A 26,328-nucleotide genomic window follows, 5' to 3' on the forward strand; every position below is an offset into this window, starting at 1 on the left:
AGCCAGGATTAAGCCTGTGGCCTGGCCTTTAGGAAGGCGTGGTGCTCAGGCCTCTGGAAGCCCATCCTTTCTCCTCCTAGCTGAGCATGGGTTGGCTTTTTTTTTTTTTTTTTTGGCTGCACTGCGTGGCTTGTGGGACTTAGTTCCCTGACCAGGGATTGAACCCCGGACCTCAGCAGTGAGAGCACAGAGTCCTAACCACTGGACCACCAGGGTGGCTTTTATCCTCAGTTCTCTTTGAGTCTGTTTTCAAATGCAGATGCCTCCAGCTGCCGAACTTCTTTCATTTGGCCATCTAGACTTCTGACACCTTGCTGTGAGTTAGTTTATTAGATTTCTTTCGGAGCTGGGTGGCAAAGGGAAAGGAAATGGATGAGGGAGCTTTGGAGTGCCCCTGGCTTCTGGGGAGGGGCCCTCCCAGGTTCTCCAGCCCCCACAACACTGCTGCCACGCCTTGCTGGCAGCCCCTCACTCGCGTGGTCCAAACAGATCTGCAGCGCCTGCTCTGGCCCAGGGGCCTGGGGGCTGCAAGCACCGTGTGCACCGACGTGCCGGTGTCCTGGGGTCCTCCTTCCTCACAGGACTGTCAGCTGGGCAGTTGTAACTGAGCCAAATGAAATTTCATGTTTGTAGGTCACAGCTTTGAAATAGCTTCAATTTCCTATGGTTCTACTGCTGAGGGAAGTTTGAGGAGTATTGAGATCACTGAAAAAGGACACAGATCTCATGGGAGGGGTCAGGAAGGAAGCTGAGGCCAGAAGATGAGTAGGAGTAAGTAAGCCAGAGAGGAGACTTGTCATAAAGCTACAGTGGGGAGGACACTGTAGCACAGGCTTAGGACGGATGGAACAGAGTCGAGAGTCTCGGACAGGTTCACATATATATGGGAGCTTAATTTATTACCAAGGTGGCGCTGCAGAACAGTGTGGACAGAAGCACCTTTTTTTTTTTTTTAATTAATTAATTTATTTTATTTTTGGTTATTTTTGGTTGCGTTGGGTCTTCGTTGCTGCACGCGGGCTTTCTGTAGTTGCGCTGAATGGGGGCTACTCTTCATTGTGGTGTGCAGGCTTCTCATTGCAGTGGCTTCTCTTGTTGAGGAGCATGGTCTCTAGGTGTGCGGGCTTCAGTAGTTGTGGCGTGTGGGCTCAGTAGTTGTGGCTTGTGGGCTCTAGAGCGCAGGCTCGGTAGTTGTGGCTCATGGGCTTAGTTGCTCCGCGGCATGTGGGATCTTCCCGGACCAGGGATTGAACCCACGTCCCCTGCATTGGCAGACGGATTCTTAACCACTGCGCCACTAGGGAAGTCCCAAGAAGCAGCTTTTAAATAAATGGTGCTGGGACAGTTGGATATAAATGTGGAAGAAAAATGCAATTGGAGCCTGTACTAGTTATGTGTTGATGTGTAACAAATTGCCTCCAAATATAGCGGCTTGAAACAACATTTATTGGGACTTCCCTGGTGGTCCAGTGGCTAAGAACCTGCGCTCCCAATGCAGGGGGCCCAGGTTCAATCTCTGGTCAGGGAACTAGATCCCATGTGTCACAATGAAGAGTTCGCATGCTGCAACTGAAAAAAAAGATCCCCCACGCAGCAACAAAGATCCTGCATGCCACAACGAAGACCTGGCACAGCCAAATAAATAAATATTTTTTAAAAAACCAAACAAAACCCCAGCATTTATTATCTCAATCTCTGTGGGTCGGGAGTCCAGGAGCAGCTCAGCTGGATGATTCTGGCTCAGGATCTCACACATTTTCTGAAGACTTGACTGGGGCGGGGAGTCTGCTTCCAAGCTGGCTCCCTTGCTGGTCCCGGTGGGAGGCGGCTGGCTTCCCCCAGAGTGAATGACCTGAAAGGGAGAGCAGGGATGAAGTCACAGTGCCTTTCACATCCTGATCTTGGGCGTCACACTGTCACATCTGCCACACTCTCTATTCATTATAAGCAAGTGACTAAGTGCAACCCACAGTTAAGGGGAGGGGAATAGACTCCACCTTTTCAAGGGAAGAGCATTAAATAATTTGTGGGCATATTTTTAAACCACTACAGATTCCCTACTTTACACTGTACACAAACACTAGCTCCAGGTGGACTATAGACCTAAATGTGATGGAAACTATGCTACTTTTAGAAGATAATATAGGAGACTAGTCTTTAGAAAGATGTCTCATCCGATTAATTCTCAGAGAACTGCAAATTGACTGTAGGAGATACCATGGCCCATGCACCAGAGTGACAAAGCAAATATGTTTTGTATAAACCAACTGGGATGTTTCTCCATTGCTGTTGGGACTGTAAACTGGTACCGCTTTGAAAAGCAGTTGTAGCATCCATTGATTCATGTCATATAGCCTGCAGTTGGCTGCTGTGCACCAGTGTCTGTGGACAGGGTGTTCACGGCAGCCTGTCATTCACAGGCCCGCACCCAAGCTGCCCCGGGCCCTCAGAGGTGTACCCCGAGCTGTGTAAACAGGCGTGTAGTGGACTGTTACGCAGCCAAAGGCAGAAGGCCTAGGCCACATCCCTCAGAGTGGGTGGATCGCACACACATGACGGGAGGGAGGTAGCGCAGAGCGTGAGGCCCAGCTCCGCCTGGACGTTCAGCCTGTCAGCACTGCACTCTGCTGTTCGGAAGGTGTGCGGGGGTGTGTAGGTGTAAAGAAAAGCCAGGTGGTGATCGCTGCAAGCAGCAGTGAAAGGAAGGCTCTGGGGAGCTGCTTGGCATCCTGATGGGGTGGAGCTCACATGGTTTTGTGTTTCCATTTTATGTGCGTTGGTTTTTTTGCACTTTCTGTACTTGTATTGTTGACTTAAAACAGCCAGTTATTTTATCAGGAAAATGGGTTTATTTTAGAGGAGCAAAGAATTGCAATTCAGGACCTGCAATCCATGGGGAACCACAACAAAGAGAAGAAACTCTTTTATAAAGGAGAAGGGGAGTTGGGAGGGGCTGTTCTAAACAGAGTCCATTGGAGGAAACTGGGAGTTTGAAGTTTAGTGGTTTTTCATTGACTGAGCTGTTGCCTGGCGGGGAGAAAATCTTCCTTCCTCCTGCTGGGTCTGCAACTGAGGTGGAGTTACAGGGTGTGAGAGCTCCCCCTTCTGGCCTCCTGACTCCATTTTATTTTATTTATTTTTAATTTTTATTTATTTATTTTTTGGCTGTGGCTAGCGGGATCTTAGTTCCCTGACCAGGGATCGAGCCCAGGCCCCCTGCAGTGGAAGTGTGGAGTCCTAACCACTGGACCGCCAGGGAATTCCCCTGACTCCAGTTTAAATGAGGTTTCTGTTTATTAATTTTCACAGTATCACACTTCACAATAAAAAGTTTTTAACAGGGCACCCCAATACCCTGGGGAAGCCTGTGTAGGAGCCCATCCCAGGCACAGAGACCCCTGTTCCTCCAGACCTGAGAGGCAGGGCATGCAGGACCGACACGAGGTCTAGCCTGGCCGGACAGTGGGGCGATGGGCAGGGCTGCTGAGTCTTGGCTGGGATCCTACGCAGGCCCTGGGCCCAGGATGTCATGGGCTGTGTAAGAAGCATGGACCTTACATGGGGCCAGCAGGGCCTTAGGACCGTTTCACGCACGGGGGCGACTGGGTTGAGCCTTGCGATTTCAATGTCCTGGGGCTGCAGTGCGGAGAGGGGCTGGACCCCCGACTAGGAGCAGGGCAGCAGGTAGAGGCCCTGTGAAAAACGCAGACCCAATGGGGGCTGGGGGCAGGAGTGGGCTGGAGGGAGGGGGCCCCAGGATGGCACTCTGGCCTCACCTCTGGTGCTGTCACTACCCCTCCTTGAGATGAGGGTCCAGCCATGCCATGGGTCTCCTCACTCCTGCCCTTACCTGCTCCCCAGTTCTCACATCTGCCAGGTGTCTTCCTCTGGGCCTTTGCACCAGCCCTTCACTTGGCCCGGATGCTCCTTCCTGCCCGTGATGTGGGCACCTGGTAGCTATGTGGGTCACCCGCCGCCCTTCCCTCAAATGCCAGCCTGGGAGGAGCAGGGCCGTGAGTGCTGCTGGTGGATGGGTGAGTGCGGAGCGAAGGGGTAGGAGGAGGAGCCGGAGACGCTGGCCTCCTGCAGCCCAGGTCTGCCTTGGTGACAGCTGTGGTGTCAGGGTTGCCGCGCCACGATGGACGTGACCGGTGCTGAGGGCGCTCCCAGTGCAGCGGCACTTCCTAGGGGTCCTTGGGAGCCCTGAGGCCAAGCTCTGTGGGCGCTGCCCGTGGCGGGTTCCCCAGACCTGTGGGACATCAGGACCCTCAGGCTGGGGCACGGTGAGAGACTGGGGCCTGGAGGAGGGGCCCCTCAGGGGCGGGGACCCGTAACACAGCCCTGCGTTGCCTTTGAGAGGCTTGTGTGTCTGGAAGGACCTGTGAGCGTGTCCAGCCGGGTCCCGGGAAGGGTGGGAGCGCGGCCGAGGGTCCCAGGGCTGGTCTCAGAGCGCATCCTGACGCGTGCTAAGTGCGGGCCGTGCGACGCTGACCCTCCCCAGTCTGCTGCCAGCTGCTGGGGAGGCTGTTAGTGCCCTTAATCCTTGAGTCCACACTTCTGCTTCTGTGACCAAGCGCAGCCTGAAGCCTCAGGGGATCGATGTGGACCCGAGTCCCCAGCCCAGGTCCCAGTTGGCCAGCTGTCCTGGGAATATCCTCTGTAGCGCTGTCCCCCATACAGGCCCAGTGTGGGGCTCGGACACGTTTCTGTTGGGGACAGTGCCTGGAGTGGGCGGCTGGTGGAAGGTGTGTGGTCCACGGGCACCCCCGTGAGCAGGGACGGTCACGGTCACCCCGCGCCTTCCCTAATGCTCGGTCTCCCCACGGGTGGGCGGGCAGGTGCCGGGGTGTTGGGTCACGTGTGCATTTCCCTGATGACTGTTGACCTGGGGCCCCTCATTGTGTGTGTTGATGTGAAGGGACTCCTGAAGTCTTCGGCCCATTTTCCAATTTGGTGGAGGTTTCTTAGTGAGTTTTGGGGTTTTTTTAAAGTGTTTATTTATTTATTTATTTTGGCTGTGCTGGGTCTTAGTTGTGGCACACGGGATCTTCGTTGCGGCACGTGGGATCTAGTTCCCCGACCAGGGATTGACCCCGGGCCCCCTGCCTTGGGAACGCGGAGTCTCACCCACTGGACCACGAGGGAAGTCCCATTTAGTGGTTCTTTTTATATCAGTTGTTGTTATGTATTTCCTACTCTGTGGCTTGCTTTTTCGCTCCTTTTATTTTTTATCTTTTTGCTGCTCTGCGGGGATCTTAGTTCCCTGAACCCGTGTCCCCTGCGGTGGAAGCACGGAGTCTTAACCACTGGACCGCCAGGGAAGTCCCTTCACACTTTTAAAATTTCAGTTTGAGGAGAAAGGGTTCGGGAAGCCCCGAACCCTTCCCCTGTCCCCAAGGGTACATGGCTGCGGTGCAGGGTCTGGTCTGGGACACAGGCGTGGACACACTCCATGACCCTTTCAGATTTCACCAGTTTTACACGCACCCAAGGGTGTGCACACACAGGGGTGCGATCTGATCACTCGTGTCAAACGGTGTGACCACCACAGTCGAGGACCCTCGGCTGCCCTATGCGGCCCTGGCCACCTCCTTCCTCACCCCACCCCCACCCCATCGAGAATGCTGGGTGGACGGGGCCACGCAGGATGTGACTGTGGGGGCAGAGCAGAGCGCCGTCCATGTCCACCCCGGCCGTGTGCGTCCATCGTGGGCTCTTTTCACTGTTGAGGGGTGTCCTGTGGGGTGGGTGGGCTGGAGTGTGGTTAGCCATTCACCCAGTGAAGGACATCTGGGTCGTTTCCAGTTTATGCATAAAATTGCTCTGAAATTCACGTACAGGTCTTTGTGTGAACGTAAGTGTTCATTCTCTGAGATAAATGCCCAAGAGTGCAGCTGCAGGGTCATATGGTAAGTGCATGTTCAGTTTTAAGAAACAGCAGACCGTTTTCCGGAGTGGCCGTGCGTCTCGCATCCCTACCGGCGCCGGGTGAGACCCGTCCTTGTCCCGTCCTTGCCGTTCTGATGGCCCACTGTGGTTTTCGTTTGCATTTTCCCAATGGCCAGTGCTGTTGAACATCTTCTCGTGGGCTTTTCTGCCATCTGTATCCTCTTTAGTGAAATGCCTGTTCACATTTTGCCCCTTTTCTAATTGGAGTGTCTGTTTTCTCACTGCTGAGTTTTGAAAGTTCTCTGTGTCCACTGGATAAAAGTCCTTTGTTCTGTTTCTGGTTTGCAAATATGTTCTCCAGTCAATAGCATGTCTTCTCACCCTCTTCACAGGGTTTTTAGCAGGACAAAACGTCTAAATTTTGATGAGGTCTATCTAGCTTGTCATTTATGGGCTGTGCTTTTGGTGTCCAGTCTTCATAGATGCTGTGCTGCCTCACCTTTCATGTGTAGGTGCACAGCTCACCCGGGGGTGGGGTCAAGGTGAGCTTTTACATGTGGCTGTTCAACTGTCCCAGCACCATTTATTGAAAAGACTCTTTTTCTGCTGCTCTGCGGTGTCATAAGTTGAATGTCTGTGCATGTGTAACTGTTTCTGGACTCCGTTCTGTTCCGTCAGTCTATTTCTCTATCCCTAAGCACTTCAGATTTGTCCCTTTTTAGGATTGTACTGACTATTCTTGCCCTTTGGCATTTCCTATTAAATGGAGAATCAGTTTGTGAATTTCAGATTGAACCAGTGGGATTTTGATTGGGATTGCATTGAATCTTAGATGAATTTGGGGAGAAATGGCATCTTTAGAGTTCAGAGTCTTTTGACCCCTAAGCGCGGTGTGTCCCTTTTGGTCCTTCTCCCATGTCTCAATGAGGTTCAGTGATTTTCTGTGTGGAGACCTTGCACATCTTTTATTAGATTTATTCCTAGACATTGATGCTTTTGGACACTTAGTATTATAAATACCATCATTACAATTTTTCATCTTCTAACTGTTGCTGGCATTTATAGATACAATAGATTTTTGTACATTAACCTTGTATCTATCAACGGGACTTCCCTGGCAGTCCAGTGGGTAAGACTCCGTGCTGCCAGTGGAGGGGGCCCGGGTTCGATCCCTGGTTGGGGAACTAGATCCCGCATGCAAGCCGCAACTAAGAGTCTGCATGCCACAATGAAGATCCTGCATGCCACAACTAAAACCTGGTGCAGCCAAAATAAATAAATAAATATTTTTTTTAAAAAACCAACTTGTATCTATTACTATGGCTGTGTTCTCATATTCTAATAGTTTTCTAGGACCTTTCAGGTTTTTATCATACACTATATGTCATTCGCAAATACTGAATTTTTTCCTACCCTTCTTGTTCTTTTATACGTGTGTGTATATGTGTGTGTATGTGTGTATGTATGTGTGTATGTATGTATGTGTGTGTGTGTGTATGTATATATATATATATATATATATGTATGTATGTATGTATGTATGTATTTTGGCCACAACACGCGGCTTGTAGGATCTTAGTTCCCTGACCAGGGCTCAAACCTGGTCCCTCAGCAGTGAAATCGTGGAGTCTTAACCACTGGACAGGCAGGGAGTTCCCCTACCCTTCCTATTCTTACTCCTTTTATTTCTTTTTCTTGCCCAGTTGCACTGGCTAAAACCTTTAGTACAATATGAATAGAGCTAGTGATAGTAGACATCCTTGTCTCCTCCAGTAGGGTTTGCTGTTTTTTTAAAATTAGGTTGGGATCATCACTCTGCCAAGGGGAAGGGTCCAGAGGAGAGAGCTGATGCTGGGAGATGGTCCTGGAGGATCCTGGGGTGGGGCTGGAAGGCCCTGTGGGTGGGCTCAGTGGCTGGTGGCTTTTTCACAGAGGTAGATGTCCTCTTCTGATGGCTTCTGTCTTGTCAGGAAACGTGTCGGTAGCTGAGCGTGAGGATGAGGAAAAGGGGAGAGGGAAGCTGTAGGGCTTCCCGAAGCTTTAGCGCTGTCGTGTCTGAGTGGGGTCTTCAGTCGGCAGCTTTGCTGGTACATTCAGAGTTGGGGCCATTGTGTTGGGCCAGGCCTGGGACTTTCTGACAAGCTCAGTGAAGTGGCAGGGCCAGGGAGCGTGTGCTGATGGGGCTTGAAGCTGCTGCTTGAGGACACATCATCCTGGGGCTCTGGGGCGCTGGAGTCAGCAGTGAGCTGGGAGGGGTGATGGGCAGAGAACGGGGTGTTGAACCGAGATGCCGGGGCAGGGTTGGGGGGTTACTGGAGGTGACAGGGTCCAGGGTGTCATTGAGGCAGAGGATGAGGTCACTGGCAGGTAGAAGAGGTCAACACCGAGGGGCAGGGAGTTGAAGGGTGGTCCACGGGAATATCGAGACCACCAGGAATTCAGGCCTGATGCAGCGATGCGGCGACGCCCTCGGCAAGGGCTGGGGTGGGTGGTCGGTGCGGCTGATGGCCGATGGACGCGTCAGCCAGGACTCTTAGGGGGAGGAGGGGGAAGGGGCTGCAGGCTGCAGCAGGAAGAGGGGTCGTGGCACTTCCAGGCCTGGGAGTGAGGCGGGAGAGAAAAAGCAGCCCCCGGAGAAGGCTGGCGGGAAGGGGGCAGGGTGGAGGGGCCGCGGTCCGGGGGAGAGCAAAGGCTGAGTGACGGGGCTGAGGGCGTGGGGGGTTGCTGGAGCCTGGCCCCGGGGGAGGGTGTCAGGGCTGGGGGGCGGAGAGCAGGGTCAGGAGACCCCTCCTCTGTGCCATGTCTCTCACGAAGGCTCTCTCTTGCCTCCCGCACACGTCGTCTGAGGCTCTCAGGAGGTGGGGACCCCACCGCGTCCGAGCCCACTGCACCTCTGCCTCGGGGACTGCTGCTGGGCCACCGCGAGGAGACCACCTGTGTGCCTGGCAGGGCTGCCTGCAGGGCAGCCCCTTGGCCGAGCGGGTCTGAGGCTTTCTACACTTGAGTAGTTACTCAGGCGCGTCCTTTAGGGCTGGTGCTCTCAGCCTCTGTGGTCCAGCTGCGGGTGCCGTCCACGCTCACGTCCTGCTTCCAGTTTGCATGTGTTGATTATCAGGGAGTTGAGTATCTCTCTGGATGTTTCCAGTGGGATCCATGCTCTGTTCCTGTGTGCGGCCGTCATGATTGACGTGAGGACTACTTTGCCGTTCATTGCCAATGTTTTTACCCAGTTGACCATTTGTCTTTTGATTTTATAGGTTTCATTTTGAATTGTTTTGTTTTTGCAGTGCAGACATTTAAGAAATCTAGTGCAGTCGGACTTATCAGTTTTCTTTTTGGTTTCTGGGTTTTGTGTCAAGCTTAGAAAGGTTTTCCCCTTTGCTGGGATCACAGACAGTCTTGCCTTCTTCCTTCTGGTACTCCTGTGGTTTTATTTTTCCTACGGCTGTGTCAGTGATGCATCTGGATTGGTTTTGGTGTGAGGAGAGAGGTGGCGTCCCGCCCTGCCGCCCATTCGAGCAGGCCTTCCCTGAGGCCCCCGCTCAGTTCTCCCGGCTGTGCCTCTGCTGACCGCTCACTTCCACATACTCTCTCCTGGGCGTCCTGGCCCCTGCTCACCGTGGACACTGCTCGGTCCCGCTTCTCAGGGCCCTCCTTCCTCCGTCTGCCCCTTGCTGGCCCTTTCCTCGCATCTGGCAGCCTGTCCTGCCCTCCTCCTGTGGCTCCTCTCCTGGCCACCACTGCCGGGGGTGTGTGCGGGTCCCATCGTCTCTCCTGCCAGGTCTCCTGCCAGGTCCCCCCACCTCTCAGATCCGATCACATCACTCATTTGTCTGGAAGCCTCTGGGCTCCCCCGGCCCAGGCCGAGGCCAGCTCCTCTGCTGACACTGGCACAGGCTGGTCCTGTTAGTCCCCGCCCCCCGAGGCCGCACCTGATACCTGACAGGTGTGCTGACACCTGCCCTCCCTGAACAGAGCACTAAATGTTGTTTCAAAGAGGTTTACCTTCACATGGCTCAAAAGCCAAACAACAGGAGTGACCCAAAGCTCTGGTGCCGCCCACCTGCACCCCCTGCCCCGCCCCCGCCCCGCCTGAGGCCCTTCCCATTGCTTCTCTCGGCGTTCTGTGTTTTTGATACATGTTTACATGTGTGTTCACACAGAAGTTGCTTATCATGTACAGATTTTACACCTTTTTTCCTTCACTGAAGAGTTTCTTAGTGACCTTCTCATGAGGGTGCATAGGAGGCTTCCTCATAAACCCCTTAGGGCCTTACTTAATGACCCTTTGATAGACGTGTAGGACGTAAAGGCTGCTGCAGTGAGGGGCCTGATGGTAGTGCTGTGGGATTAGCTTCTAGAACGTTCTAGAACAGGCCTGCTGGAGGCAGGTGAGTGCCCCTGGGGACAGCTGCTCTGCACGCATGTGCTGTCACTGTGGTAACGCTGCCCTGGCCACAACCCCAGATCTGCTCCTCCATGGGTCCCGCCCGCACCAGTGCGAGGAACCCACTGCCCACCCGCCCCGCTGCTTGGCTCCTGGCCTCTCCGTCCTTGCTGCTCACACCTCCTCGGCCCACCCCACCCCGCTGCCGGTGCCCCCGACCCCTCTCTGGGCCCGTCAGGTGGGCCCACCCCGGGGCCACGGTGGCCCTCCTACTCACCAGCGCACGTCCTGCACCTCCTCTGAGGGCAGGCCAGTTTTCCTTGTCCCCCGACCCTAGGCCACCCCCAGGCCAGGCCCGTGGGGCAGGGCTGGGGACGGCATGGCCAGACCGCTGGCGGAGTGCCTGTTGTGAGCCAGACCCTGCCCTTGGGGCGTCGGGTTCCCTCCTTGAGCAGGTCCCCACCCGAGGCCGCCCTCCAGGTCCCAGCATGTGGCCCTGGGCACGGACCGGGTGGGCCCCCAGCTGGCTGGTCCTCTGCGGGACGAACGGTGCCCTTGGTGGACTTGTGCCTGCGGCGGCCGGATATGCAGCGGGGATGGGAGGCTTCCCAGGTGAGCCAGGCTGGGGCGGAAGGGTGAGGGGATGGGGCAGGGGGTCGGCCCAGGGATGAAGTCCAGCTACTCGTGGTCCCCGAGCAAACAGATGCCCCGCCTGCAACGCGGCGGGGTCAGCTCTGCCTCGGGGTTTCGGCAACCAGGCCCCAGCCCCTCGCCCGTGACATTTACATGCCCTCACCTGCTAATGGGCACGTCTGTGTGTGTGACTCTGCAGGATGGCAACACACACTTCGCTCTTCCCAGAGTGAGGAGCAGCTGGTCATTCCCCATCCTTTTCTGTCGTAGAGAAAGCCACAAGGAAAACCAGCTCCAGCAAACCTTAAGCAGGACGGGGATGCGAAGCCCCCAGAACCTGAGGGAAGGGGGGTACCCCACTCCTCCTCGCACGCCCCCAGCCCTTCTCTGAGGCTCTGCGCCCCCCACCCTGCCCCTTCATCTCTCCTTTCCTCTCTCTGAGCAAGGCACAGCCTCCCTGTCCCTGGGTGGGTGAAGGGACACTTCCCGACCCTCAAAGGCTCTGGGCTCTTGCTACACTGTCCCTGATTCTCACAGATGCTGGGAAGTGGGCACGAGAGGCAGGACGGTGGAGGCGTCAGCAGGGCCCCACGGGTTCAGGCCTCAGTTCCCCAGGTGGGAAACGGGGATAATGACAGGGGCCTGCCGGCGCAGGGCTGGGACTGGATGGGGAGGGGCCGCTGAGACACTCAGGCCAGCATGTGTCTGTCCACACCGAGGGCCTGCGCTGGGCCCCGTAAGCCGGGTGTCCAGGGGTACTCTCGACAGACTCTGGACGTAGTCCAGTGGCGTGGGCTCAGAGGATGAGGGGCAGTGGCCACTGTCCTTCCAGAAGGCTCCTCCCACCTCAGCCCCACACTCCCATGCAGCGCCCCAGGCATGGAGCTGAGAAGTGGAAAAATCGTCCGGATTATCTCTGTTTGACATTCCAGGGAGGCTTGGGGCAGGATTTGTGGGCTGAGGCGGCAGCCGCCCTGCTTGGCCCCCGTGGCCTGGGTGTGGCGCGGTGGTCAGTTGCTGAGACTCCACTGAGCTGCCCTGGCCTTTGTGGCTCAGCTGAGGGGTGAGTCTTCCAGCTTGGGGGGACTGTTCCCGGACTGTGGCTGGGAGGAGGCGGAAGAGGGGGGCTTGAGGAGGGGCAGCAGGCAGAGAGCTTAGACTCAGCCTGGGGGGCGGGGGCTGGGCACTGTGCTGCCCCCCATGGAGACTGTTCCAGGATGGCCGCCCACTGCAGCGGGGTCCTGGGACTCCCTGGGGTCACCTTTCTCTCAGAGGAGGCAGTCCAGCGGCCCAAGGACCCACCCAAGGTCACATGTAGACTGTCCTCAGGCAGCTTCCAGCAAGGAGTGCTGCTAAAGGGGCCCAGAGGGGACCTGGGGCTTCAGGCAGGTGGGTCCCCCAGAGTAGGGGGCTGAGGACCCGGTTGAGCTGCTGTAGCCCAGCAGGAGACCAGAGTCTCCAGTGTGCAGTGCCCGGGCCGTTGGGGGCCCACAGGGAGCAGGTCTCTATCCTGAGCCCCGTGTGGCCTGGGGCACAGGGGTGGGGCTGGGTGAGGCTTCAGATCCTGCCCCAGATGTATTTTCATGGGTGGCCTTCAAAATAAGAAAACAACAGCTAGAAAACACAACATGTGTTCAATTTGAAAAGCTGGTGGTTATTCTATTTTAGGTTTTTTTCTGTCCCCCACCCTGCTCCCCCCGCATGCAGGGGTCTTAGTTCCCCGACCAGGGACTCGAACCCGTGCAGTGGAACCATGGAGCCCTAACCACTGGACCATCAGGGAATGCCCCTCTAGGGGAATTTCTGTAGGACGTGGGCGTCAGAAGCTCTTTTCTTCCATAAAATGATGGGTAGATGACGTCTCCTAAATCTTGTCAAGCTTAACAAAATCGGGCTGTGGCTCTGATGTCGGCGCCACCTGGGGAAGACGGTCCCCGAGGCCCTGTGAGCCGGCTCTGCCGCGGAGCCTCGGCCTGCAGGGCACTTCCTCCCTCGTGGACAGGGTCGGGGTGGCATCCCCTGTGGGTCCCCTTCCCCTTCCCACGGCGGAGACGGGGTCGGGGGTGGCCTGGGCAGAGTGCCTTGCTCCTTCCTGGGGTCTCTTGGGGCAGGCTCTTCAGAGGCCTACCCCAGAGAGGTGAAGATCCCATGTGTGGGCTGGAGGGGGTCCCAGCTCCCTCCAGGGGAACAGGAGGCTACCTGTGAGCGGCCAGCAGGGAGGGAGAGTCTTACAGAGCCAGTGAAAGCTCTGCCATGCCTTGGGTATGGTCTGAGATCCACCCCCAGCCTCATGGGTGGGGAGCTGGCACGGGGCCTGCAGGCCTCCTGCCTGTCTCCGTCTCGGGGGAGAAGTGGTGTCTCGGGGGCAGAGGCGGGACTTGGGGGATCCAGGCAGGGGGCCTAGGCAGCTCACTGTCTGCCTGGCCCCAGCAGTCTGCAGAGGTGGCCAGCTGGGGGCTGGCTGCCTGGAGCAGGAGTGCTGCCTGGCGAGCTCTTTTCTGGGCCTCGCTGGTCCCCTATCCTGTCCCCAGGAAGCCTCTGAGGCCTGGCTCGCAGAGCGGATCGCTGGAGTGCCAGCAAATTCCAGGGCAAGGCAGAGCTGTAAAGCGAGGCTCCCAGTACACTGGGGGTCCCGGGGCAGGAAGGACCTGACCTCATTTGATCTGGCCCAGGACAGTTCCCTTCCAGAAAGAAGGGGACACTCACTGAGACCCCTGAGTACAAGTCTGGCCAGAAGAAGGCTGGGTCAGTCTCTAGATGGCCACAAGGTCTGGCCGAGTGGGAATGGGGACTCCCGGTGGGCAGGCTGAGCTGCAGGTGGGTACCTTCTAGGTGGAGCATGGCCATGGCCTCCCGAGGAGTGTCCTGGGACCATGCCTAGTGAGCACACCGGGCGTGCTGGGCAGGACGGGCCATGGTGGGGACTGTGGGCTGTGCCCCAGCCCAGCTGCCTGCCCACCTGTCAGGCAGGCCACCTGCGCCTGTGTTCACACGACCAGGGCTTGGACCGCCGCCCAGGATGGCAGAGGGAAGCACCGAGCGGCCTGAGCTAGAAACAGAAAGCCCGGCGAGGAAGAGGCCCAGACTCGGGCGATGAGGAGCTGGGGTGCTGGTCAGGACAGGCCAGGCCCTCCACCCTCCGCAGCTGCAGCCCAGCAGCAGGGCGGCCCGGGGCCCAGGCGGCAGGGCCCGCCCTCGGGAAGGCCGTAGGCCGCACAGCCCTCGGGGAGTCCGGGAGAGCCCAAGGAGAAGGTGACCTTGGCCAGCCCAGCCCAGCCCGGGGCGCACAGGTCAGGGGTGCTGCGGGGCAAGGGCCGAGCCGGGGGCCTTGAGGGGCCGCCGCGAGCTGGCAGTGCCGCCCCTCCTCCCCTCTCTCAGCCGCACAGCCTGCAGAGCCCTTGCTGGAAACACCGAGTGTGTGGGCCAGAATGCGGGCACAGCCAGCCCCCTCCCCTCCGCCAGGATCTCCCAGGCAGGGCTTGCCCTCACACAGGGCGGGGCTCCGGGTGGAGCCCGTCTCCGCCGCCTGGCCTTGACGCGCTTCCTGCTTCCTCCTCTCAGGCCAGCGGGAGCACCTGCCGTGTACAGCTGGGCCGCCGGCTCCTCCGAAGGGGAGGCCTTCCTGAAGACACAGTTGCCAGGCCCGCTGTACCCTCGGTGCCCCGGCCGCTTAGAGAGCCTCAGCCCCGGACGCTGGGGGCCGGACCCCGGGACTCTGGACACACACCCGCCCGGGCCCCCTGTGGCCACACCTCCTCGTTAGCACCGACCCCAGAAGGCTGGGGGCGTGGGGAGAGAAGGCCCCCGCCATGACTGCTCCTAGACCCCACCTGGTCCCCTAAGGCCTGTTAGGTGAGAGGGGCTTTTAGGGCTCACAGGGGCCTCTGCCCCTTGTCCTGGCCTCCCCTTCCCCTCGGCGAGGTGTCACGGAGCTGCAATTTCGTTATCTGGGTCATTAGCTTCAGACCCTGAACTGAGGCTGGCCGGGTCCAGGACTGCTTCCCACAGGGTGGGCACCCTGATCCCACGAGGGAGGGAGGCCTTGTTCATTGGGCAGCCGAGGGGCCCGGGCCCTGGGAAGCCGGCTGCAGGCGCCCTCCCTTGCTGCCCTTTCTGCCTGGGACCCGGGCCCCTCATGGCTGCCCGGGTCCGGTCACAGTGGGGGGCCTCCTGACCCAGCCTTGCCAGGGGCAGAGGACACCGAGCCTTAGAGAGGGGATGCCCCCCAGGGCGCCAGTCCAGCCAGCTGCCCCGCCTCTCAGGCCCAGCCTGGCCCCCGCGCTTCCCCGTCCGGTGCCCGCAGCAGCCCCCCTGGCAGGCAGCCCCCGCCATGGCCGAGCACCTGGAGCTGCTGGCAGAGATGCCCATGGTGGGCAGGATGAGCACACAGGAGCGGCTGAAGCACGCCCAGAAGCGACGTGCCCAGCAGGTGAAGATGTGGGCCCAGGCTGAGAAGGAGGCCCACGGCAGGAGGGGCCCGCGGAAGCAGTCACAGAAGGAGGCGGCCGGCGGCTGGCCACAGAAGCGGGTCCTCTTCACCCCCAGCGTTGCCCTTCTGGAGGCGGCTGCCCGGAATGACCTGGAGGAAGGCGAGTGTGGGCCAGCCGCGCACGGCAGGCAGCCCCGTCCCTGTCCCCCGGCGCAGGCCTCGAGAGGTCCGCCAAGGGCGAGGCCCAGCGTCCTCAGCCACAGACCCCAAGTGGTGGGAGCCCCCAGGGTAGCCCTCACAGGCCAGCCTGAGGAGGGTCCTGCAGTGAAGGTGAGGCCTAGGGGGGTGGGCGGGGGCCCTGGGTGGGCCCACAGGGCTTGGTTCAGGTGGGCCGGGAGCTGCCCAGTCTTCGCTGCCTCTTGCCAGCGCGCTGGGCTTGCCTCGGGACACCTGCTTGCCTGGGTCTTGAGCCTCCATACGGGAGTACGGTGGAGCCCACCTGGGCAGGCTAGAGCACGGGGAGCGGGGCTCCCCGTACGGGCTGGCCCCCTCGATGCCTGCCCCTGGCTCTGCCTCTGACTTCTTCCTTCTTCCCATCAGAACCTTCCCAGACGACAGGCCTGAACTTTGGGCAGGCTTCCTGTTCCTTTCCTGTGCCCACATGCTCACAGCCCCTCTGCTGTCCCGGGAGGCTCCCGAGGGCGCTTTCTGCCTCCCTCCCGGGCAGGGGCCTCTGCCGTAGAAGCTGGGGTGCAGAGGGCAAGGAGGGGCAGGGTGTGCCTCAGGCCAGTGCATGGGAGCTGCGGGGAGGAGGGTGCAGCCAGGGAGGGCCAGGCCTGGGCACCTTGGGCCCACACTCTTGGCTGCAGCAGTGCAGGGGTGGGGGGCTGCAAATGCCAGAGAAGGGGTGTGTGTGTGTGTGTGTGTGTGTGTGTGTGTGAATGGGGAAGGCTGGGGGAAGCATGGGACCTGACACAGGGATGGCTGACAGAAGGTGCCAGCACCCAGGCCCAGGGGGCGAGGTGGCTGTCACACAGGAGGGCCCTAGTGCCATGACTCAGGAGGGCGCCCTGCTGGAGGGTAGAGGCAGAGTGCTGCTGTCTGTACCCGGCTTGGGGGCCCAGCTCCTGAGCCCTCAGCCTGAGCTCTGGTATCCCTCCTGTCACCTGTACCACTGCCTTTCTCCCCGTCCTCTGCTCTCCCGGCTACGCACAGCAGTCAGCCCAGGTATCCCAGGTGCAGGGACCTGAGCAGGATGGCGCTGGCCTGTGGCGGGACTTCTGTGCCCTGAATGCACCCCCCTCCTCTCTGCAGTCTGCCAGTTCCTCGAGAGTGGGGTCAGCCCTGACCTGGCCAATGAGGACGGCCTGACCGCCCTGCATCAGGTCAGCCTCGCTGAGGGTGCGAGGAGAGGATGGGGCCCTGGCCTGCGGCTCGGGCACTCAGGCCACGTGCTTTGCAGAGCTGCATCGATGACTTCCAGGAGATGGTGCAGCAGCTGCTGGAGGCTGGGGCCAAGGTCAATGCCCGTGACAGTGAGTGCTGGACACCCTTGCATGCCGCGGCCACCTGTGGCCACCTGCACCTGGTGGAGCTGCTCATTGCTCGGTAGGGCCCACTAGGAGCAGGTGTGGCTGGAGTGGGCATCTCTACCAGGGAGGGGCTGCAGCTGGGCCAGGGGCAGGCAGGACCTTCCTTGCAGTGGGTAGTTCATCCGGAGACACCGCCCAGGCATCTCATCTCTGTGGGAAAGTGTGCCTGGACCCTGGCCTCTTGTGTTCCCACTGACCTTTGCTTACCCTGTCTGCACCCTGGCGTGCAGAGCGGGACGTGGGCCGAGACCACGGGTGCTGCCACCCCAAGGGAACTAGCACATACTCAGGGCAGTGCGGTCCTCCGCCTGCCAGGCTGCTCACACCATGAAGAGCATGGGAACTCCTTGAGGACAGGCCTTGACCTCCTGCTCTGGTCTTCTGGCCTTCCCAGGGTCTGCACAGAGAAATGCCATTCTGGTCAGAGCCACGAGGGAGAAATTGGCAAGGGGGGAATACCTGGACACAGGTGGGGCCATTTACAAGGAGGGCAGAGCAGGGTTGGGCTCCTGAACACCTGCCTTGGTGAATGGAGAGGGTGGTCCGCTTCACCAGGATCCAGGAGTCCCCCACTGGCTGGCCTTGGAGCAGTCCGGGCAACAGTGGTGGGTGTGTGGGTGGATGGCGGTGGCTCCCGTTTGCACACAGATGCCTTGGAGTGGGACGGGCTGGGTGTGCAGCGTCACGGGGCAGCAAGGGGGTGCGCCCAGGTGGCCACTAGCCCCATGCCGTGTCCCTCCACAGTGGGCACCCAGCCTTGTGTTTCGGGCTCTCCTTCAGCTCCCCACAGCGCTCTCCTGACACCCAGGCTCTCTCCCCACCACCTTCCGCTGCCTGGGGCCCCCAGAGTCTTGGCACCCCCTCGTGGCAAGTGAGCCCACTGTACGTATTCATGGGGGCAGAGGGGTGCCAGGAACCTGAAAAATCAGACATGGTGGAGACTGCAGGACAGCCCACCTGGCCCCAGGACAGCATCCAGGGCCGAGGGGCTGCCTCTCACTGCAGCACGTGAGGCCTGGGCCCCCTCTGAGGCAGCCCTAGGTGGAGGGCCTCTGAGACGGTACTGGGGGCCTCCGCTGGGGGAGAAGGGCCCTGTGACCAGCGCCCCGTCCACCCTTCCCGCAGTGGTGCCGACCTCCTGGCAGTCAACACGGATGGGAACATGCCCTACGACCTGTGTGAGGACGAGCAGACACTGGACTGCCTGGAGACGGCCATGGCCAGCCGTGGTGCGTGCAGCCCCGCCCGCCTGCCTGCCTGCCTGCCCGCCTGCCGGGGCAGGGGGGTGCGGGGTGCGGTGGGTGGCGTGCTGGGGGTGGAGCCCTGAGCCCACTGCCCCGCAGGCATCACCCAGGAGAGCATCGAGCGGGCCCGGGCCTTGCCCGAGCTGCATATGCTGGAGGACGTCCGGAGCCTGCTGCAGGCGGGGGCAGACCTCAATGCCCCCCGGGACCACGGGGCCACGCTGGTGAGGACGGGGCCGCGCGGGACCCAGGCAGGGGAGGCTGCTGCCGGCCGAACCAGGGCCGGGACTCAGGGGCCGGCGGTTTGCCTGCAGCTACACATCGCCGCGGCCAACGGGTTCGGCGAGGCGGCTGCCCTGCTGCTGGAACACAGGGCCAGCCTGAGCACCAAGGACCGCGACGGCTGGGAGCCACTGCACGCGGCGGCCTACTGGGGCCAGGTGAGCGCCTGCGGGGCGGTGGGGCCGGGCGGGCTCGGCGGCTCCGCAGGCTTCAGCAGCCCGGGCTCGCCGGCCCACAGGTGCACCTGGTGGAGCTGCTCGTGGCACACGGGGCTGACCTGAACGGCAAATCCCTGATGGACGAGACGCCTCTCGGTGAGCCTGGGGCCGCATCCTCCCGGTGTCGGGGGCGAGCGGGCGGGCGCCCCTGACCTTCCGGCCACTCCTCCTCAGACGTGTGCGGGGACGAGGAGGTGCGGGCCAAGCTGCTGGAGCTGAAACACAAGCACGACGCGCTCCTGCGCGCCCAGGGCCGCCAGCGTTCTCTGCTGCGTCGACGCACCTCTAGCGCCGGCAGCCGGGGGTAAGTGCCCGCCCCTCCCGCCAGGCCCCCGCGGGCCCGCCCAGCGCCCCACCCCCGGGCCCTCAGCACCCCTCTCCCCTCCCCTCGCCCCTTGGGCTCTGCCCCGGGCTTTGTCCCTGCTGATGTCAGCTGGCAGGCCTACGTGCCCGCTGGAGCTCGGGGCAGAGTCCGCAGGGAAGGCGGTGTCTCCCCCCTCCACTCCTCCTGCCCGCCCCCTCCCAGGAAGGTGGTGAGGCGGGTGAGCCTGACCCAGCGCACCAGCCTGTACCGCAAGGAGCACGCCCAGGAGGCCATCGTGTGGCAACAGCCCCCGCCTACCAGCCCGGAGCCGTCTGAGGAGGATGAGGACCGCCAGACCGATGCGGAGCTCCGGCGGCCGACCCCCGAAGTGAGCCCCGCCCAGCCGTGCCCGGGCCCCGCCTCCCTCCGTACCAGCCTCAGGAGCTGGTGGGACCAGTGACCCTGCCCCCATATGCAAGACTCGCGCCCCGTGGGCGTCAGTTGCCGCCCCCACCCGCGTTTCTGCCCTTGGACCGCCACGCAGCCCGGCACCCCAGGCCAGAGGGGACCCTCCTGATGGCCTCCGGGGCCTGTGCTCCCCACACAGGAGGAGGACCCAGAGGCGGCCAGGCAGCACAACGGGCGAGTGGGGAGCCCCCCCGGGCGGCACCTGTACTCCAAGCGGCTGGACCGAAGTGTCTCCTACCAGCTGAGCCCCCTGGAGGGCACCACCCCTGACGCCCTGGTCCAGGCCAAGGCCCCCCACACCCTGGCAGAGCTGAAGCGTCAGCGGGCTGCCGCTAAGCTGCAGCGACCCCCGCCTGAGGGGCTCGAGGCCGCTGAGTCTGAACTGCCTGTGGACACCGAGACCCCCCAGCTGGAGTGTGGCTCCGGGGCTGGTGGAGACCCACCCCTGCTCAAACTCACAGCCCCCTCAGAAGAGGCCCGCGTGGAGAAGAGGCCATGCTGCTTGCTCATGTGAGGGGCTGGCGCTTGGGGTGCCCAAGGTCCCACTGCCAGGCCCAGGGCCCCTGCTCTGCGTACCGCAACGTGTGTTCCGGGCTAGGCTGCCAGCCTCCTCCTTCCTCGGGGACGGACCTGTGGCAGAAGCTGTACTTGGGAAGCACCTGGCTGCAGAGACCTAGTTTCATTCTGTGACTCAATAAAGGGCCGTTCTGCCACCTGCCCTGTCATGTGTCTCAGCTGGGCTGCCACTGCCATGGTGGGGAGCTGCTGCGCTGCTGGGCCTGGGTGCGCCTGGCCCTGCGAGCACCTGAGGGCTGTGGGCACGTGCTGGGGCTTGCCTGTGGTGCCCAGCCCCTGTGTGGGCGTGAGGCCCACGCCCCCGGCAAGAGGCCTAGCGTTTACTGCACCCTGCCCCCCCTGCCTCCTGGAGACGCCTCTGTAATTCTTTGCTTTCTTGAGGGGAACGGGGAGCTTCAGAAGGACACTCCTTGTTGGCCAGGGCTGGGGGTGTCCATGCTGGAGAGGCAGGGATCCTGGCTTGGAAAAGGAGAGAGTATTTTCCATAAGACTCTTGGGTAAGAGCCAGAGGGTCAAAGTGGTACAAGGCTAGCGTCAGAAGCCTCCCTGGTGGGGGGCGGGTTCCCCATTACTGGCGTGCAGCCCTGATCTTGGGGCCTGGCTGCCAGCTTCTGCTCGGGCTGGCAAGGAGGGCCAACAGTTGGCTGCTGAGGCTCTGAGCTGACCAGGCACGATGTGTCAGTGTGACAGGGCCCCTTCGGGGCCTCACTTGGGAGGGCTGGGGCACTGCCAGCTCATCTGTCCAGGGCAGGTTGCTTGGCATGGCCACCAGTGCTGGGTGGCATGGGCTTGGGCCACCCTCTCCGCTGGACATTGACCTGGTCAGCCCAGTGTCCACAGGCCCCGCCCCCCGTCCCTGGGCATCAGTGGTTGGAGGGGTGTCCTCAGCACAGTGGGGGGGGGGCCGCGGGGAGGCTGCTGGTTAAATTTAGAGTGTGGGGTGGTGCACTGCCCAAGGTCCACTTGCCACCACAGCGGCCACATGGCCCTGCTGCCAGGGGGCGGGCGGGGCCTGGCTCTGCCTGCGGCTGGGCCCATATTAACCTGTTCTCCAGCCCGGGGCCCAGAGAGGCCTGCAGACTGGGAGGCAGAGGTGACAGAGGCAGCAGCAGAGCAGGAGACGCAGGTGAGAGGCTGCCGTCTGGCCTCCTGTTTCCTCTCCAGCCGGCAGGAGCAAAGGGGCCAAGCCTTCCCCAGGCCTGACCAGCCACCCACAGCCCCGCTCAGCTGAGAGGGCCTGCTGCTCCCTGACCCTCGCTGCGGAGCCAGATCCTGGTGCTGCGGTGGCCACCGCTGGGCATGGCCTATCAGCTCCCTGCAGGGCCTGTGGAGGTGGGGCCCTGAGGGCTTATCACGGCTGGCTTCCCACTCTCTCCACCAATCAGGAGCCACAGGGAAGGGAAGCTTAGGTCACCCTGCCTGTGGTGTGGCCCCAAGGGCAGCCCCAGGCTGGTGTGTGTTTGGCGAAAGGGCAGGACAGCAGCCCAGAGCAGCTGAGGTGTCCAAGGGCCCTGCGAAGGCCCAGAGCTGCCCTGCCCCTCCCCCAACACCCCAACCCAACGACTCCAGCCTTGCAGCACTGATGGGGGACCGAGGTCCGGCCCCAGGGCTCTTGCTGCCGCGGGCCATGGTCCCCAGCGCAGGAGGGGCCAGATGGAACCCCCGCATCTGAAGCCTCACTCCCCTCCCCGGACAGCCCCAGGATTCCTGAGGCCTGGCTCAGTTACCCGGGAGACAGGCCTACTCTGCTGGCCCAAGCAAAGATGGGGGGGTCCAAAAGGGCTAGGCCTCGGCCGAGCCCTACTGGGGTAAATCTCCAGAGGCCCCAGGCCTCATTCTCCCCTCCAGGTTCAGCTCTGCCAGGCTCTGCCAACCCCTCAGGGCACTCAGCCCACCTCCCCTCCCCCAAGCCTAGTCCCTCAGAGCTGCTTGACCCTTCCGTCTGTCCCTACCTCCCATGTGGGTCTCCTGCTCCCCTGTCATGGGGACACTGGGCGGGCACTGGGCCTCACCCCAAGCCCCGCCTGTCTTCTCACCCACTCCCTGTGGCTCCCCAGGGCAGAACTGTGCCCAGACGGGTGGGGCGGGGCCTGGCGGGCCCAGCTCCTTCAGCCTTTTCTGTCCCTTTCAGTGGGGCCAGCAGGCTGCAGTGAAGAGGGTGCCCCCTTCCCAGCCCTGGCCCACCAAGCCGGGACCCAGCTTCCCTCACCTACACTTCTGGATCCTGACGCCTCCTGAGTCTCCTTCTTGCCCGGTCCAAGCAGGATCATGGCCTTGAGAACAGGTGACCACGGTCAGGCTGCAACGAACGGGCTGAAGGAGAAGGTGCTGACGCTGGACACCATGAACCCGTGTGTCCGGAAGGTGGAGTATGCGGTACGAGGCCCAATCGTGCTGCGGGCGCTGGAGCTGGAGCAGGAGCTGCGCCAGGTAGGATCCTGAGCCCCACCACTGCCTCAGGGCTGCACCGGGGCACTGAGTGGCCCCATTCTCCCCCCACCCGTGGGCCGAATGAGACAAGGCCTGTGGGAGCGATAAGGTCCGTTGTCACTGCCCACGCCCGCCCCCCCCCCCCCCGCCACAGGGCGTAAAGAAGCCCTTCACTGAGGTCATCCGAGCTAACATCGGGGACGCACAGGCCATGGGGCAGACGCCTATCACCTTCCTGCGCCAGGTGAGGCTCAGTACTGCCCTGCACCCCTTCCCTGTCAGCCCATGTGCCCTGGCCCCAGCACTCGCTCCTCCCAGGTCCTGGCGCTCTGCGTCCACCCTGATCTCCTGAACAGCCCTGACTTCCCCGACGACGCCAAGAGGAGGGCGGAGCGCATCTTGCAGGCATGTGGGGGCCACAGCCTGGGTGAGTGCCAGAACCTGCCCAAGCCCCAGGGAGGGGCAGGAACAGGAGCTGGAGGAGGCTGTCCCAGGAGACGGGGGGATCTGCCCGCTGGAAGGGGCGGATCTCCTCGGGAGGGATGCAAGGGGACCTCACCTGTCCCACCCCCACTCCCACCCCGTCCTCCCTGTCCCCGGGCCCAGGGGCCTACAGCATCAGCTCTGGCACCCAGCTGATCCGCGAGGACGTGGCGCGGTACATTGAGCGGCGCGATGGAGGCATTCCCGCCGACCCCAATAACATCTTCCTGTCCACGGGGGCCAGCGACGCCATCGTGGTAGGCCGGGGCAGCGCGGGAAGACACCGCGGCTCCTAGTGCGCGGCCGAGCGGGTCGGCTCGTCCTGACACGGCGGCGCCCGGGGCGGGGGACGGGTGCAGCCCTCGGCCCGCCAACCCCGCCTCCCGGTCCCACCCACAGACGTTGCTGAAGTTGCTGGTGGCCGGCGAGGGTCGCACGCGCACGGGCGTGCTCATCCCCATCCCTCAGTATCCACTCTACTCCGCCGCGCTGGCCGAGCTCAGCGCGGTGCAGGTGGACTACTACCTGGACGAGGAGCGCGCCTGGGCGCTCGACGTGGCCGAGCTGCGACGCGCGCTGCTCCAGGCGCGTGACCACTGTCGCCCCCGCGCGCTCTGCATCATCAACCCCGGCAACCCCACCGGTGCGCGCCCCCACCCGCCCCCGCCCCACCGCCCTGGCCCGAACAGGCACCCCCGCCCTCTGCGCCTGGGTCAGCCTACCCCTCCGCCCGCCGCCCCGCGGAGAGCAGCGCGCCCCCTCAGCCGACCCCGGACCCGTCTGTGCCCCAGGGCAGGTGCAGACCCGCGAGTGCATTGAGGCCGTGATCCGCTTCGCCTTTGAGGAGGGGCTCTTCCTGTTGGCCGATGAGGTGCTGGCCGGGGCCCCCGCAGGTAGGGGTCGGAGGGCGGCGGCGCGCGCCCCCGTGACGCACCCCGCTGTCGCCCGTCCGCCCGTCCAGGTGTACCAGGACAACGTGTACGCCGAGGGCTCGCAGTTCCACTCGTTCAAGAAGGTGCTCACGGAGATGGGGCCGCCATACGCGGCGCGGCAGGAGCTCGCCTCCTTCCACTCGGTCTCCAAGGGCTACATGGGCGAGTGCGTGCTGGCCGGGCGGGGCCGGGCACCCGGGCCGCGGCCTGGCTCACTTCGCCCGCCAGGCCGGCCCCTCCTTGCCTGCCCTGCCTCGACGCCCGCCCTCGCCTCGCAGGTGCGGCTTCCGCGGCGGCTACGTGGAGCTGGTGAACATGGACGCAGCGGTACAGCAGCAGATGCAGAAGCTGCGGAGCGTGCGCCTGTGCCCGCCCACGCCGGGCCAGGTCCTGCTAGACGTGGCGGTCAGCCCGCCCGCGCCCTCCGACCCCTCCTTCGCGCAGTTCCAGGCGGTGAGTGGGCGGGGCCGCGAGGTCAGGGCGCCGCGCCCCTGGCCCAGCCTGACCGGCTCTCCCTCCACGGCCGCAGGAGAAGCGGGCGGTGCTGGCCGAGCTGGCAGCCAAGGCCAAGCTCACGGAGCAGGTCTTCAACGAGACTCCCGGCATCCGCTGCAATCCGGTGCAGGGAGCCATGTACTCCTTCCCGCGCGTGCAGCTGCCCCCTCGCGCGGTGCAGCGCGCTCAGGTCCGGCGTGCGGCGTGCGGCGTGCGGCGTGCGGGGCGGGGCGGGGCCCGCGCGGCCTGGGACGCCCCGCCCTGACCCGCCCCCCCCGCCCGCCCGCCCCCAGGAGCTGGGTCTGGCTCCCGACATGTTCTTTTGCCTGCGCCTCCTGGAGGAGACCGGCATCTGCGTGGTGCCTGGCAGCGGCTTCGGGCAGCGGGAAGGCACCTACCACTTCCGGTGAGGCTGGGCCCCGCAGCCCCTCCCCGCGACCCCAACCCCATTCGCTTACCTTCTTCCCCCTTTTAGGATGACCATTCTGCCCCCCATGGAGAAGCTGCGGCCCTTGCTGGAAACGCTGAGCCAGTTCCACGCCAAGTTCACCCGCGAGTACTCCTGAGGACACCGCTGGGGGCCAGGCTGGGCCGGCAGGGAGGACCCCGGGCGGACAGTGCTCAGGGTCCTGGGGTCTCTGGAGCGCTCTGGACTTGCTCCTGCTGCCTGTGTGGCTGGGCCCCTGCCTCTCTTGAGGCCCCTAATAAAGCAGTGGGTTGGCTTGGCTGCTTGGAGGCTGTGTGCACACCTGTATGCGCCTCCGCCGTCTTGTCCATTCCTGACTGCCTTTCTGTGTGGGGTTCTGTGCAGGCCTGGGGGCCCGGGAGGAGTGGTCAGGGAGGGCTTCTAGGGGAGGTGACCTTCTTACAGGATGGATTTGGCGGGATGGGGTGAGCACTGGGAAGCGGAGTGACCGTGAGAACTCAAAGGGGCAGTCTTGGTTCCTGTAAGTGGGCGCGGGCAGTGGTGCTGCCACTTTGGACAGCTCGAGGAGCGGTGGTGCTGGCCCAAGAGCAGGGAGGGGAGGAAGAGCAAACTGGTCTCGCTTTGCCATGTTGTGTGTGGTGTGTGACATCCACGTGCAAATGCAGTTCTTGGGCTGGGAAGCAGTGAGAGGGGAGGCCCCCTCCTGAGCTGGGGCACCCAAGGGCAAGTTTGGGGGAAGAGAGCACGGAAGATGCTGAGGAAGAGGTGCCCTGTGGAGCTCTGGGCTGAAGGACCTGGGCTGGGGGCTGGCGGGCAGCCCTGTGTCGTTGACACTGGCGCGCGAGGATGTGCATGCCAGACACTGTTGTGGATCACTGCACAAAGGGTCCTCTCTGGTGGGCACTGTAGTCCCCATTTCATAGATAAGGAAACCTGGGCCGCCAAAATGTGTGGAAATGAAAGGAAGCTCACTCCGCGTGGCCTCAGCAGCTGACGGAATGTCTTGGCTCAGGTGTCTGCAAGTTGGTCTAGGGGTTGGCAGGCCTCAGCGACCCACGGGCTTAGGGAGAGTGTTGGCCAAGGCCCCAGCTCCACTCTGGATGCGGTTGTTAACCATAGTCCCTGCTTCACTATCTCCCCTGGGCCTCAGGTGCCCCACACAGCAAGGCTCTGGGCAGGAGAGGGCAGGGGAGGCGCAGGTTTCTCGTCGGGTGGACCCCGCCCCGCCCCGCCCCGCCCTCTCCATGGCCAGCTGGGGTCAGGCTGGGGCCGGCGTAGACTGGCTCTCCTGGCCTCGTCGCTAGACACTAGAGGGCGTTTCGGGCAGCAGCCGGGTGCCTCCTTGGGCTGAATGTGGGCTCAGGCCTTTCCCACGAACTTCCTGCCTTCCACGACGCTCTGCGGCCACTGGCCTAGGGAGGGCGCCGAGACCACTAGCACAGCGAGGTGAGGGTCCAGCAGCCGAAGTAAGCGGTAGTAGACAGCGGGTCCTCCGTGGGGGGCCCAGTGGACCCTGCGGCCACCAGGCTCCAGGTTAGA

General features: G+C 62.0%; 2 protein-coding genes and 1 long non-coding RNA gene across 19 annotated transcripts in view; 2 read left to right on the plus strand and 1 right to left on the minus strand.

Moving 5' to 3' along the window:
• PPP1R16A (protein phosphatase 1 regulatory subunit 16A) overlaps nucleotides 1-20,159 on the plus strand; it is a 29,822-nt gene extending 9,663 nt beyond the window's left edge. The window contains exons 2-11 of one of the 4 annotated variants that reach the window (XM_082433385.1): nucleotides 14,471-15,504; nucleotides 16,653-16,723; nucleotides 16,801-16,946; nucleotides 18,056-18,159; nucleotides 18,274-18,398; nucleotides 18,489-18,614; nucleotides 18,695-18,770; nucleotides 18,849-18,978; nucleotides 19,201-19,366; nucleotides 19,586-20,159. In XM_082433385.1, the coding sequence (XP_082289511.1) occupies nucleotides 15,240-15,504; nucleotides 16,653-16,723; nucleotides 16,801-16,946; nucleotides 18,056-18,159; nucleotides 18,274-18,398; nucleotides 18,489-18,614; nucleotides 18,695-18,770; nucleotides 18,849-18,978; nucleotides 19,201-19,366; nucleotides 19,586-19,960 (1,584 nt within the window). In that variant the 5' untranslated portion in view covers nucleotides 14,471-15,239 and the 3' untranslated portion in view covers nucleotides 19,961-20,159. Of the gene's footprint in view, nucleotides 1-14,470; nucleotides 16,566-16,652; nucleotides 16,724-16,800; nucleotides 16,947-18,055; nucleotides 18,160-18,273; nucleotides 18,615-18,694; nucleotides 18,771-18,848; nucleotides 18,979-19,200; nucleotides 19,367-19,585 lie in introns of those variants that run through there. The other 3 variants (XM_082433383.1, XM_082433382.1, XM_082433384.1) reach the window with 3 other exon arrangements.
• LOC309646781 lies at nucleotides 325-18,866 on the minus strand. Of its 4 annotated transcripts, XR_014255574.1 has the most exons (6): nucleotides 18,734-18,866; nucleotides 17,452-17,847; nucleotides 17,138-17,327; nucleotides 15,252-15,488; nucleotides 11,073-11,170; nucleotides 325-1,852 (listed from the first exon to the last, which is right to left on the minus strand). It is a non-coding gene; the product is annotated as an uncharacterized lncRNA (long non-coding RNA). The 4 variants fall into 4 exon arrangements; XR_014255573.1 differs by lacking the exon at nucleotides 11,073-11,170; XR_014255575.1 differs by lacking the exons at nucleotides 325-1,852; nucleotides 11,073-11,170 and adding an exon at nucleotides 11,979-12,501.
• A 224-nt stretch (nucleotides 20,160-20,383) lies between the features above and the next one.
• On the plus strand, nucleotides 20,384-26,245 carry GPT (glutamic--pyruvic transaminase; the record flags this gene model as incomplete). Of its 11 annotated transcripts, none has more annotated exons than XM_082433368.1 (11): nucleotides 20,391-21,148; nucleotides 22,154-22,452; nucleotides 22,607-22,696; nucleotides 22,771-22,879; nucleotides 23,059-23,192; nucleotides 23,335-23,578; nucleotides 23,727-23,950; nucleotides 24,146-24,320; nucleotides 24,397-24,552; nucleotides 24,656-24,768; nucleotides 24,838-26,235. In XM_082433368.1, exons 2-11 carry the CDS (start codon nucleotides 22,291-22,293, stop codon nucleotides 25,255-25,257), a joined length of 1,827 nt encoding a protein of 608 aa, XP_082289494.1. In that variant the 5' UTR covers nucleotides 20,391-21,148; nucleotides 22,154-22,290. The 11 variants fall into 11 exon arrangements, with proteins under 11 accessions (XP_082289492.1, XP_082289494.1, XP_082289495.1 ...); XM_082433369.1 differs by having other exon boundaries at nucleotides 22,287-22,452; XM_082433373.1 differs by lacking the exon at nucleotides 20,391-21,148 and having other exon boundaries at nucleotides 23,727-23,806; nucleotides 23,897-23,950.
• Nucleotides 26,246-26,328: the final 83 nt, after the last annotated feature.

This window comes from Balaenoptera physalus, assembly GCF_965194825.1.
Source record: "Balaenoptera physalus genome assembly, chromosome: 17".
NCBI lineage: Eukaryota > Metazoa > Chordata > Mammalia > Artiodactyla > Balaenopteridae > Balaenoptera > Balaenoptera physalus.